This window comes from Monodon monoceros, unplaced genomic scaffold, assembly GCF_005190385.1.
Source record: "Monodon monoceros isolate NGI ecotype Baffin Bay Population unplaced genomic scaffold, NGI_Narwhal_1 Super_Scaffold_14, whole genome shotgun sequence".
NCBI lineage: Eukaryota > Metazoa > Chordata > Mammalia > Artiodactyla > Monodontidae > Monodon > Monodon monoceros.
Genome location: NW_021703770.1, coordinates 16664046 through 16678040, shown reverse-complemented (window position 1 = coordinate 16678040; position 13995 = coordinate 16664046). Strand labels below are relative to the sequence as shown.

Below are 13995 nucleotides of genomic sequence, written 5' to 3'. Positions count from 1 at the left end.
AGCAAGGATGTCCCCACCTCTAAACTGGGCACACAGCCTCATGCTCACTCACTGAAAGAACAGAACTCAACTCTGCTCTGGTAGTTAGATGGAGTAGAATCAGTGAGTTCTCAGGAATGTCAAAGGAAATGAAGATGAAATCACTATGAAGCACGAAGCAAATATTTAATTCTACATATGGTCTGAATGTTTCCCTGAAATTCATATGCTGAAAACTAACGGACAAGGTGATGGTATTATGGGGTTGGGCTTTGGGGGAAGTGATTAGGTTGTAAGGACATGGAATCTACATGAATGGAATCCGTGCCTTACAAAAGATATTCCAGAGAGGTCCCTGACCCCTTGCCCTTTCCCCCATCTGAAGGCACAACAAGAAGTCTGCAGTCCAGAAGACAGCCCTCACCTGACTATGCTGGCACATTGATCTTGGACTTCCAGCCTCCAGAGCTGTGAGAAATAAATTTCTGTTGTTTATAAGCTACCCAGTCTAGTGTTTTGTTAAAGCGGCCCAAACAAAACAATTGTTTATTTATTTATTTTGGTCTGTCTGGGTCTTTGTTGCTGTGCATGGGCTTTCTCTAACTGCGGTGAGTAGGGGCTGCTCTTCATTGCTGTGCTCAGGCTTCTCATTGCGGTGGCTTCTCTTCTTGTGGAGCACGGGCTCTAGGCCTATGGGCTCAGTAGTTGTGGCTCACGGGCTCTAGAGGTCAGGCTCAGTAGTTGTGGCGCACGGGCTTAGTTGCTCCGCGGCATGTGGGATCATCCCAGGCTAGGGCTCGAACCCATGTCCCCTGCATTGGCAGGTGGATTCTTAAACACTGCACCACCACGGAAGTCCAAGACAATTGTTTATTATAACTGGTGTGCTTCCTGGAGTTGGGACACCAAGGAAGAACACTTCTATGAGAGAGACAGTGGGGTGTTCACTTCTAAATCTATTTTGGTACAATACACAAAGCCCTAGGCTATATTTCATAAAAAGCAATATGCTACAGTACTCAAAGTTTTTTTTAAAAAAAGATAGTCCTGAAACAAAACAGAGAAGATGGCAGCGTGGGAAGATGCAGAGTTAGTGTCTCCCTACAACTAGGGCGCCTGCCTGCCACTGGTGGAGAACTCTGACACCCAAGGAGACGGAAGGAACCCCAAGGTGAACTGGTAGGATGTAGGGGGACTGAGGGGGAAGAAGTGGAGGCCAGACAGGCTCGGCGCCCCTGAGGTGGGGAGATCAGGAGAGGCAGGCGGGAGGGACTCTCCGGCAGGAGAGGGAGAGGAGCAGAGGGCGATCACCTGGCCCACTTGGGCTGGGGAGCCTGCTGAGCTCCCAGGCCGCTCCCCTGCCCTCCAAGGTTCCCCCTTCCCCACCGGCCGTACTGGTCCTGGGGGCATAGGAGGGAGGTCGGGGAGATCAGGAGAGGCAGGTGGGAGGGGCCCTCCCAGACCCCAGACCGGAGGAGCAGGAGAGGAGAGGAGGGCTTTGCCCCGCCCACTCAAGCCCAGGAAGCCTGCTGGGCTCCCAGGTGAGGTCCCCTATCCTCTGAGACCAGGGTGGGGGGCACGGCTGGGCCCCTTCTGTTCCTTCAGCCTAAGCCCCACCCCCCACAGGCCCCAGGGCCTTTCTAGCCCTGTGGGTCCTGAGCATCGGCCCCTCCCACTGCCCAAACGTCCGCCACTGCTTAGGCCCCGCCCTCCACAGCCAAGGCCTCCCCATCCCACCCCTTTTTTTCTTTTCCCTCCTCTTTTTTACTGCTGTGGTACTGAGGTACGTTCCAGTTGTTGATTAATCTATATTTTTATTTTTATATTCTTCCTAACATATCTGTTAGTTTCCTAGTCTAATTCTGTTTTTTACTTTGTTATTTTTGTTTGCTTGTTTATGCGGCCTCAGGTAGCTTGCGGTATCTTGGGTCACGAGCCTGGGGTCTGGCCAAAGCTCCTGTGGTGGGAGCTCTCAGTCCAAACCACTGGACTAACAGAGAACCTCAGACTCCAGAGAATATTCATCCGAGTGAGGTCTCACGGAGTCCCTCATCTCAGCACCAAGACCCAGCTCTGCCCAACAGCCCACAAACCCCAGTGTTGGAAGCTTCAGGCCAAACAACCAGTAAGACAGGGACACAGTCCCGCTCACACACACAGAAAAAATGAGACGGCAAAAAATACGTCACAGATGAAGGAGCAAGGTAAAAACATATGAGACCAAATAACTGAAGAGGAAATAGGCAATCTAGCTGAAAAAGAATTAGAGTAATGATAGTAGAGATGATCCAGAATCTCGGAAATAGAATGGAGGCACGATTGAGAAAATACAAGAAATGTTTAACAAAGATCTAGAAGAGCTAAAGAGCAAACAAACAGAGATGAACAACACACACAGCATCGGCCTTGCTTTGCATGTTTCCAACATCTATGAATTCCAATTGTCATGGTTTAATTAAATAATCCCAGTCTCTCAACAACATGGTTCAGATTTCAGTTACCATGGGGCATTAACCTCTGAGCCATACAGTAAGTCAATATTTTGCTGAAAGGACCAGTGCAAATCCTTTTTACTGCATTTAATAGACAATGTGTGTGTGTGTACACAAATTATATTTGTGTGTGTGTGTGTGTGTGTGTGTGTATTCTAGTGTTCCTCTAACCTATCCTATCAAAGATAATTTCAGTCTTTGTAGGACAGGAGAGAAAAGATTTTAGTAAGTGTTGCTCTGTCGTGGTATGTAAATTCCCTCTGCTGTGGAATGAATGTTTCTGTCCTCCTCAAATTTATATGTTGAAGCCCTAATGTGATGCTATCAGGAGGTGGGGCCTTTGTGAAGTGATTAGGTCATGAGGGTGGAGCCCCCAAGATAGGATTAGTGTCCTTATAAGAAGACAGCTAGCCCTTTCTCTCTCTCTGCCACTTGAGGATACAGGAGAGGACTGTCTATAAATCATGAAGAGGGTCTCCACTAGAACTCAACCATGCTGGTACCCTGATCTTGGACTTCCAGCCTCCAGAACTGTGAGAAATAAATATCTGTTGTTTATAAACCACCCAGTCTATGGTACTTTGTGATAGTCCGAACTGACAAAGACACCCTTTATTTTCATAAAGGCAAACGAAGGATTTGAGTTATTTTGATGTCTCTTAGTTCTGAAACTGTGCTTTTCGTATGTAGTGGTGCTCTGACACGGGGTTCTGGGGGGGGTCTCACTCATATGGACACTTGTTCCCTGGGTCCCGTATTAGCTCAGCTTAGTGGAGAGTTCTGAGCTGTGGAGTTAGAAAGAGGAGTTCAAACTCTGGCTCTGCCATTTTCTAAAGGAGTGATCTTAGAAAAGTTTCTTAACTTCTCCAAGTTTGCCTCCTAGGATAGGGATTATTTCAAGCACATTGCCTGAGACAGACTAGGCACATAATAAATACTAACTACCAGCTTCGTCTCTTCCAACAACACCCTGGGGAGGAACAGCTCTATAAAACTGCCCATTTGAAGGAAACTAGTGGAAATGAGGAAAGCTGAGAATTGAACTTGCATCTCAGAGCTACCAATGGGGTATTTTTTTAAAATTTTGTTGTGTTTTTAATCTGACAAGAAATGTTTGCAAACTGAGATAATAAGGTAAAGCAAAGACAATACCCTACAAACTGAGCACAAAACAGAATTTAACAATTCTGCCATATCCTTATTATTGTTTTTTTAAGTAGTGAGAGAGTCACAACTTTATTTTTTTCTATTTATTTTTTCTTTATTATTCTTTATTTTATTCTTTTTTCTTTTTTTTTTTTTTTTTGCGGTACGCAGGCCTCTCACTGCTGTGGCCTCTCCCACTGCGGAGCACAGGCTCCAGACGCGCAGGCTCAGCGGCCATGGCTCACAGGCCCAGCCGCTCTGCGGCATGTGGGATCCTCCCAGACCGGGGCACGAACCCATGTCCCCTGCATCGGCAGGCGGACTCTCAACCACTGCGCCACCAGGGAAGCCCTATATTCTCTCTTTCTTTTTCTCTTGTCTGAAATTGGACCATTGAAAACACCTCAATAATAACTGTAAAAAGATTAACTGAAGAAAGATGATTGAAAAAACTTGTTTGGGGCATAATGCATTCTATTGTTCAGGGTAGGGATGAGCATTTATGGGCCTTTTGGGGCAACTGGGGCTTTGCAAAGAGTTAAAAGGCTTGAGACTAATATGATCCCGGGAAAGACTTTATGTTGGTGCACCCGGCCCATCTACAAGTGAGGGCACTCACAGGGGAAATCAGTCCAGGACCTGTCACTGTCGTGTCATTCACAGGACCAAGGACACCAAGGAGACAAGGAAAACAGCCCCACTCAAAGGCGATTGCAGAGCTGACCTTGATTCTGTAGAGAGTTCAGGGAATGGCTGCCAGAATTCAAGGAAAGAATTAAATTGATTGCCATGAATGAGCTGCACTGGGTTCTTTTAAAAATTAAAGAGAAAATGACATCACAGCACCGTCCCATTCACTAATTATTCCTGTATCTTGACTTCAAGTGTGACCATAAATAAAACACCTTCCATTTTCTAGGTCCCAGAGTTCAGGCTACTGTAACACATTACCACAGACTGGGTGGCTTAAAGAACAAACATTTATTTCTCACGGCTCTGGAGCCTGGAAGCCCAAGATCAGGGTGTCAGCCTGGGGTTCTAGTGAGGGCTCTCTTCCTGGCTTAGAGAAGTCTACCTGCTTGCTGTATCTTCATGTGGTAGAGAGAGAGCGCTCTGGTGTCTTCATCCCTTATAAGAGCACCAATCCCATCATGGAGCTCTCCATCCTCATGACTTCATCTAAACCTCATTACCTCTCAAAGCCTCCACCCCCAAATTCCATTACATTAGGGATTAGGGTTTCAACTTACGGATTCTGGGGGGGCCACGTTCAGTCCATAGAGGTCACCTCTAAGTTCCCTTCTCTCTGATTTTCTACATGAAGATTTCCTATTGCTGCCAAATCAAATTTAAACCATCTGTCCAGCTTTCAAGATCTTCCATAACTGGGTGCCATCCAAGGTACCAGATTTGCTTACCACCTGCCTTCAGGATGACCCCACTTCCCTTTAGACCAGTCTCTGGTCTGCTCTCCCTACAAACTGTAAGCCGTCACCTCCACTTTTTTCTCATTCTCATTCTCTTCTCTTGGAGTGTACTGAACTCTCCCCATTGACTCAAGACCTAAGCATTTCTTGGGAGACATTCTTCTAGTCCCTGGACCATCTCACAATGAAGAATAACGTTAAATATAAAGTTTTCCTTCTGTGTAGTGTAGAGGAAGTTTTAGGGTTTGCACCGAACAGGATTTTAGAAGGGAAAATGTTGCTTCATATTGTTTTAGTTCATGTAAATGCCAGTTTTAAAAACTTGAAATTGAATATAATATGTACAAACCTTGTCCTAGAGCTACTGTTATTAATCCAAAAAAATCAAAGATCGACAGTATAGGAAAAGACAAAGGATATCAATTTAAGGTAAATTACAGCTGAATATATATAGGACCATACTTTTTATCTTTACAAATACCAAGTGAATTCTCTGATATTTGTGATAATATAAGAAAGCCACAGTATTAAAGATTTGCCATTCATTCTAACATTTTGCTAAAAACCATTCATATGTCTACACACTAGGATTCAGTATTAAATATTTATTCAAAAAAATTCCAGTTTGCATTTGCTCCCTTGGACTTGATCTATGGTAATCTTTTAAGAAGTTCTGAAGATGAAAGCAATAAAAGACATCCTTGCCTCTGATAATTATCCATGATAACTCATTATTGATTGCTCTTATGGATAAAGCGCATACTACAATTTAAAGAAACATCTGTAATGATGATCTGAAATTACATCAAAAGAATAAGAATATTCTAAAAGCAGAAAGCTTTTTATGCACCTTTATGACTGCTCCACAGGAATGCTTAACGTGTCTACTGATAATCTGGGATAAGCAAAAGGCACAAGCAGACAATTTATAAGTGAGAAAATGGAACCTTTGGGAAAAAATGTCAATATCACTACTAATGACACAATATCATTTTTCAACTATCCAGATAGTAATGGTTTTAAATGTAGTTGGTGTTAAACGAGATGAGAGAAAAGTAGCTTCTAGAGTTGAAACCATCTCAGTTACTTGCAAGGTAGACGGATGTGTGTTGGACAGCCTCCTTTTGCCTCTGGTTCCACGCTCCATCCTTTTCTGCCCTGGTCGGAGCCCTGGGAGTCTGACCCTAACAGAGCATCGGTGGGGCTCTCTTGCCTCTGGCTTCCAATCAGCCTCAGCCAATGGGAGACACCAGCAGGAGATCGGCAGGCAGGGATTGGCAGGGGTTGTGTTTCTCTCCCGAAGACCTTAGCTCTTAGTGGATGCCTTTTTCTATAGCTACAAGTCTTGCTGGTTTCAGGTAACTGCTCCCGTTCCTGGCCACTTCAGGTCAAAGGATGGTAGTGACCTCTAACTGTTGAGCTCTGGAGTGCTTCTCCATTCCTTACTGGTTTTCCTTGCCTCGGCCACACCTTATAAATTATTGTTATGTTAAATCCCTTCCAATCATCCCTTTTGAGTTTGCCATCCACCTCCTGCTGGATCCTAAAGTATGCAGTACACTTCCACGTCCACTCCAGACCCTAACCAAGTGAGGACATTTTTCATCCCAATTGACTCCTCCCCTTTTCCTTCTATAGCGAATGCCTATTGTTTTCGCTTTCCCAGAACCCATTCAGTCTTTTCCTTGCACAGCGGCCTAACTTTCCATGGGAGAACCACCTCCCTTCAACAAACAGGGCACATGGTTTGGGTCAGGCTTATCTTAGGACTTCTGCGGGAACTAATGAGAGCAAAGAGGTTTCTATTCACTGAAATAGCCACAGCTACAAAAACAAATCAAAACAAAACCGCCCCCACGAGCCTGAAACTCTTAGGCCAAGTAAAGGGGGCTTGCTAGGGTATAAACCAACAAAGTGGACAGGGTACAAAGAGATGGAGAGGCAGGTCTATTATCATTATTTGAGTCCCTGGATCCCACCATGCCTGAAGCTTACCCTTGGACACTGTAGTTATCAGAAGTGGTAGGTCCCCTTTCATGCTCAAGCTGAGCTGAGCTTTCTGTCACTTGCAACTGAAAGATCCCTGACTAATGAGACTTCTCCTAATAAAAACACATACATTTGGAGAGAGTAAAAAGCGGAGAGGGTTAGAGAACGACTTCTAAAATGCTATCATCCAGATCTGCAGTGTTGTTTTCATCAGGAATCCCCACACACGGTATCATGAGAGACTACCTGTGGTTTTTGTTTATTATGATCTTGGTGCCACCACAACCTGCACTGTCCCTTTAGTCCTTTGAAACCTGTGAGAGATGGGACAATACCAAACCAAACAGCCCACTTTGTGTTGAACTTTGTGGCTGAGACCCACACATGAACTGATGCGAACAAAGAACAATGGTGGCAAACTGCCGAATGCTGTGTTCAAGTATTTTTTTCAGGTGCCATTGAACTGGGTCTTCTCAGATGACATGGTTCACTGGCAGGAAATCTGTTATTGCAACAATCATTATTCCCATTTACCACCTATTAGAATGTGAGTCACTGGGAGGTCAGACTGTCACCAAAGCCCAGTGTTCCTGAGCACTGAAGGTCAAGTTCAAGGGACAGCAATCAGATGTAAGGGCAATGGCAAAGGCTCAATCCTTTGAAATCAAGAGGAGGGTTAACTCCCAGGAGATTGCTGCAGTGAGTTTTACTATCTTCAACGTATCACACCACTTGGGAAAAGAAGTCAGAGTGACAGTGTTACCATGACCCTAGGGCCCTTCCACAGCAGCTGTCCTCCCTGGAGAAAGACAGTAAGCATTTTTTCATCTTTATACACCCCTCCCCACTCCTGCCTAGCACCGTGCCTAGCACAAAATAGGTGCTCATAAATGATGACACATTCAGAGCCTGCTGGCTTAAGAATACAACTTAAAGATAATATGTAAGGGTCAACATGGAGTAGCTGCTTAAGAAATCCTTGCTGTTATTATCATTGTTATTATTTGTAAATGCGTCGATGTTAACAAGCAGGTCCATCAAAACCCACACGAACCCTCTTTTAAGCAACAGTTTCAACTTCCTTACCTCCCAAGGAGACAGCTGTGTTGTGAGTCTGAGTTACTGCCCCTGCCCTTCCTGTGTACATGTGAGAATCAGACTGTCCGGTCACTTTCTCACTCATTCATCCATGCAACAGACAATTAGTGACCACCTGCATTTTGCCACATATTGGACCGTCTGTGGGGAATCAAGGTTGCTGAAGACACAGCCCCTGCATAATGCAACGGAAAATCTGCTGGAGACAGACGAGAAATCCCAATGAGAGAATCAGCCTGTGGAATGAGGTACCTGACTTCAGTGGTTGCAGCAAGTGCTGGGAAAGCCTGGGGAAAATGCCTACGACGGCGGGAATGTTTTCCTTACCTTTTCTGCAAGCCAGCCAAGATGCCTGATCTCCCGGCTCCCAGCAATGCCCGTCTTCCCCAGCTGCTCTCGGACCTCGGTGATCACTCGGGTGAGCAGGTCACTGACGTTGCAATGGATGGCAGTGAACCAGGCCTGGGCAGTGGCTGAGTCCTTGCTTCTCAGGATCACCGTGTGCTTAGCATCTGGAGAGTGGATTTCAAGCTGCCTAGAGAAGCAAAGAGAGAAGCGTTGGAAGGTTCCCTGGCAGATCATGCTTCCAAAGTCCTGGGCCTCAAAGGTGAACTAATTCTGTTTTCTTTTCCTATTATACATTTTATTTTAATTTTTAGCTTTTCAATTAAGATTTTTGAATTTATTTTTCAATTGAATAAAAGATTCTTTATAGTGCTTTACAATTTTCAAAAGTTTCACACAGATGAGAGTTCATATAATTCCGTAATAACCTTTTTCCCCACCTCCTGCCTCTATATTGCCTCTCCCCGCTAAGCTGAACTAATTCTTTACTCTTACTTTTAACTTGTTTCCCATGGTTTACCTTAATGCCCCCATCATTCATTCATTCATTCATTCACTCACTCATCCATTCATCTACAAACATTGACTGTACGCAGGCATTGGTCGAGGTACTGGGGGCCTAGCTATCCAACCATCCAATCACCTGAATTAAGGATGTCTGGTTTTCCTGTTACTCAGCTGAGTGGGTTTTTAGTAGTATCATATTAAGACTTCCAAACTGTGAGCTGATATTAATTTACCTTACCTCTCAATCCACAGAGGATTTTAACAATATACTCACAACCTAGCTGCTGCTGGTGGGAAGTAGACTGAAATATCTACCCACTTGCTTAATCCTACTGCTAGGGTTAATTGTGAATTAGCATCAAAGACAACCAAACTGCATTCTTTAAGAATCCTGTCTGTGGCTCATTTCCCTACCACTTAATACTTGGACAAGTGTAGTGCAGGAGTGAGTTGGCCGAGGAAAGGGTAACAGTGGGGAGAGAGATGCACGAAAAGTGTTGTTTATTTATTTTGGGCTGCATTATGCAGCTTGCAGGATCTTAGTTCTCCGACCAGGGATCGAACCTGGGTCCCCGGCAGTAGAAGCACGGAGTCCTAACCACTGTACCACCAGGGAATTCCCAAAAGTGTTATATTTAAAGTCAAATACCAAAGTTTATGCCAGAACTCCAAAGGGATCACCTGAGATTCAGAGTGAGATCTACATACTGTAATTATGGTAAAAGGCAGAAATTCTAGACAAATCCTTTTAGTTTTTAAATTTTGTTTTGAAATACTTACAGATTTACATGGCATTGCAAAATTAAGACAGAGAGGTTCAGTATACCCTTTACCCAGTTTACTCCGATGTTTCTATTTTACACAACTCTCCCCCGACTCACCCCTCACAGTCACAAGTGCTGCCCTCCCCTCCACCATCCCAAGTCCCTGGCAACCATTAACCTGTTCTCCACATCTATAATTTTTAGACAGATAATTTTTATTGCAGAGAGAAAAGCATACATTTTATTTATTCATTCATGTATGTATACATGCAAATAAATAACATTTCTTCACTCATGTTTGCATTAGAAAGATACAGGGATTGGGAAATTCAAAACTAAATGAAATAATCCATGTATCAATTTCCCTTCATCCCTCAATAATTATGCTAACATTAATTGAGTATTTACTATGTATGTGTCAGGCAAAAATTTAAACCCTTTTATATTATTTTTTATAATTTTTGTAATATCTCTATGACATATTATTTACCTCATTTAACAGGATAAAAAAAACCCAAAAAAACTAAAGTTTGGAGGGACAGAGAAAGAACTGACTCAAGGCCACAAAGTTGGTGATACTGGGATTCAACCCATGATGCTGAGGCTCAAAAGACCATGAATTTAAATACTGAATTACAATGCCTCTCCTTTAGACTGGATGACATCCAATAAGGGAGCATCCATTGTCTTCTACAGCTGTCTCAAGGCATCATCACCAACAAATATGCCCAACAGTGTCCTACTTAGCTCCTAAATTTAAAATAACAGTTTTGCAGATCACCAGAAAATTAGAAGTCCCAGTGTAACCTGGCCTCATTTACATTTGAAACCAACATGTTAGAGTGAGTAACCCTTTTCTACCCATAAACTTAAATGATAGAAAAAGAATTATTTAAAAAGTAGAATATCTCTAGGGGAGTTTTAGCAATAATTAGCAGATTTTTTTCGGTAAGAAATTTGCAAAACAAGTCTTCTCACTAAGACTTCAAAGGTTTTATGTGATGAAACAGGGAATTTTTTAGGTGACATGTGTTCTTACCCAGAAGAAAATACTCTCATGCCTCTTAGGCACTTTTCAAAGAAATGGGTGGTCAATCTAGGGTGAGTTTTCCTTCCCTCCCAAAGTTCTCAGTAAAGTTGAGTAGCCAAACACAAACTAGGATTCTCCAAAAACATTACTGAGAGCTCAACTTGCTTGTCAAATTATTCTATCAATATCCATTATTCTAGGAATTTAAAACATGCAAATATTTCTCTTAGAATATTTTCCTTTGAAGACCTGGATTTTTTTTTTCTTAATGACAGTTTGGGAAGCAGCCACTAGCCAGGTATCACACACACACACACACATGCGTACAAAAATGATGCCAGCAAGCAAGAAAGAAAGAATAATTTCTTTGTTGGGTTGCCAGCGTAACCAGAGGAAAGCTGGCCTATACACAGATGTCCAGGCTAGTGAAGAGGAGGCCCATTTTCCCCAGATTTTGACAGCATTTATCATTACTATTAATTTTTAAGTAAGCTTTTAAAGCGTAACATAGAGATAGAAAAGTGCACAGATTGTAAATGTATTTTCACAATGGGAACACATTCCTGTAACCACCACTCAGATGAAGAAACAGAATATTACAAGTATCCCAGAAGTCACCTCACACTCCCTTTCCAGTTATTTTCCCCTCAGATAACCACCAGCAGAATTTCTGTCACCGTGGATGACTTGTTTCAGGCAAAATGGTGAGGTTTTGTTTGCCTGTTTTCATTTGCTGCTGTTGTTGCCTGCACTATAGGGAGGATCTTGGACTGTTTTTGAGGCAAAGTTTAAACACCAGGTCCTATGCCTTTTTAGTGGTGGTTCTCAAAGTGTGACCACAGACCAGCAGCAGCAGGATCGGCTGGGAACTTATTAGAAATATAAATTCTCAACTCGTACCTGGACCCACCGAATTAGGAATTCTGGGAGTGAGGCCCAACGATCCCCCTCCAGGTAAATCTGACGCAATTTAAGTTTGAGAAGGGTGCTCTATGGGGTCATAAGAAAAAAGCATTGAGCTTGGTTGTTTGCCAGGGTCCCCAGTGGCTGAAGTGAACATGCTGAAAAGTGAACTGACCTCACCCCGCCCCATCAGTCTCAAAGAAGGAACAGAGGGGATACAGAATAGAGAGGCTTGTGGCTTTTTATAGTCAAAAAAAGAAGGCAGCATCAGTTCTCCATCAAAAGTATTCTTCAGGAATCCCTGAGTAGTTTTTTTTTTTTAATCATTTAATTAAATACAGATGTTTGGGGCTTCCCTGGTGGTGCAGTGGTTGGGGGTCCGCCTGCCGATGCAGGGGACATGGGTTCGTGCCCCAGTCCGGGAGGATCCCGCATGCCGCGGGGCGGCTGGGCCCGTGAGCCATGGCCGCTGAGCCTGCGCGTCCGGAGCCTGTGTTCCGCAACGGGAGAGGCCACGGCGGTGAGAGGGCCGCGTACCGCAAAAACAAAAACAAAACAAAACAAAACAAAAAAATACAGATGTTTGGACCCCATCCCAGACCTATTAAGAATTTCTAGAGGTTGAGGCCTGGGTAAATGCTTTACATGTTCCACAAATTATATAGATTAAGGATCATGGCAGGCCTTTCTGAGCTCAAGCTCAAACCACCCCCTAAAGAGCTATGCCCGTAGGGGACTGTCACCAGAAGGGCAACACAACAGAGGGCTGTTGGAAAGTGTATTAGTAATCCACTGCTGAGTAACAAATTCCCCCAGAATTAAGTGGCTTAAGACTCCAAACTTTTGGGACTTCCCTGGCAGTCCAGTGGTTAAGACTTTGCCTTCCAATGCAGGGGGTGTGGGTTTCATCCCTGGTCTGGGAATTAAGATCCCACATGCCTTGGGGCCAAAAAACCAAAACATAAAACAGAAGCAATACTATAACAAATACAATAAAAGACTTTAAAAAATAGTCCACATCAAAAAAAAAAAAACTCCACACTTTTGTTATCTCACAAAAGTTGCTTGAGTGTCTTCATGACGTGGTAGCTGGTTTCCCCCAGAGAGCAAGAAGAAACTACTATTCCTTTTATCACCTGGTTTCCAAAGTCATATACCATCAGTTCTGATTCATTCATTCTTTTATTTTCTTTTTGATTTGAATTTTATTTTATTTATTTATTTTCATACAGCAGGTTCTTATTAGTTATCTATTTTATGCATATTAGTGTATATATGTCTGATTCATTCTTTGTGTTGGAAGTAAGGCACCAAGTCCAATGCACACTCACGAGGAAGAGTTAGGCTTCACTTCTTAAAGGGAAGAGAATCAAAGGATTTGGGGACATATCTTAAAACCACCACAGACAGGCCTTGGATGAAGTAAGGCTCTGGAGAGTCTGTCCTGAATGTAAAGGGCGAGTGCTTGGGGTTGTGAATCAACAGCCTAGGAAGGGCTTACAGATTTGAGTGACGAGGAAGAAGGCCATTCTTTCTGACAAAGCTGCAGCTTTGTCAGATTTATAGATTCTATAAAGAGACAGAATGTGACTCAAGAGATGGGTCAGTGTCAACAGGGCGATGAGAAAGAGCCTTTCACTGACAGCATATGGGAGCAGCATGAAATCACCAAAAAATGATAGTGGGTGAAGAGTTGTTGGCTTGTCTGGCACAGAAATGATGTCAATTATTTGTGCAATGAATAAATGAAAGAATTCAGTGATCCACATTCACTTCTCCCTAAACCCAAAGGGGAAGGAGGAAGAAGAGTACCAACCTTTCCTTTTAATACCAATGTACTCTACATGCTAAAGCAAACAACAAGTAGCTGGTAGCACGAAAGTCCCCAGAACTTCTGAGAGACAACTCAAGATTCTGGTCAAGGTCATGGAGTGACTATGTGTATATATGGTTACTTATCACACTACCTAGCACAAATCTCAAACACACACACTTTGGCTTAATTTGTCATTTAATCTTATTTTGCCAAAATGTAAATGTACCAGGCGCAATGCATGTCTTGGAGTATAAGGAGAGAAAGAAATCCTATTCCTGGGCTGGCTGTGCAGTAGTTTTTTCAGTAGCCCATTTTTAAAGAAAACAATTCAAACCCACATGTGTCAGGAGGTAGTTGTTAAGCATATAGATTTTGGGGTTCAGGCTGACTTTAAATAACCTCCCTAAGCTTCAATTTTCTTATCCGTAAGATGGCTCAATCTTGCCTCTCAAGATCATTGAAAAGACAAAAATGAGATAACGTATGCATGGGCTATCAC

At 43.3% G+C, this 13995-nt stretch overlaps 1 protein-coding gene across 1 annotated transcript in view; it reads right to left on the bottom strand.

Moving 5' to 3' along the window:
- The window catches only part of SNTB1 (syntrophin beta 1), a 222600-nt gene that overhangs the window by 73471 nt on the left and 135134 nt on the right, over positions 1-13995 (bottom strand). The window contains exon 3 of the mRNA XM_029222482.1: positions 8459-8666. Coding sequence (XP_029078315.1) covers positions 8459-8666 — 208 coding nt within the window. The remainder of the gene's footprint in view (positions 1-8458; positions 8667-13995) is intronic.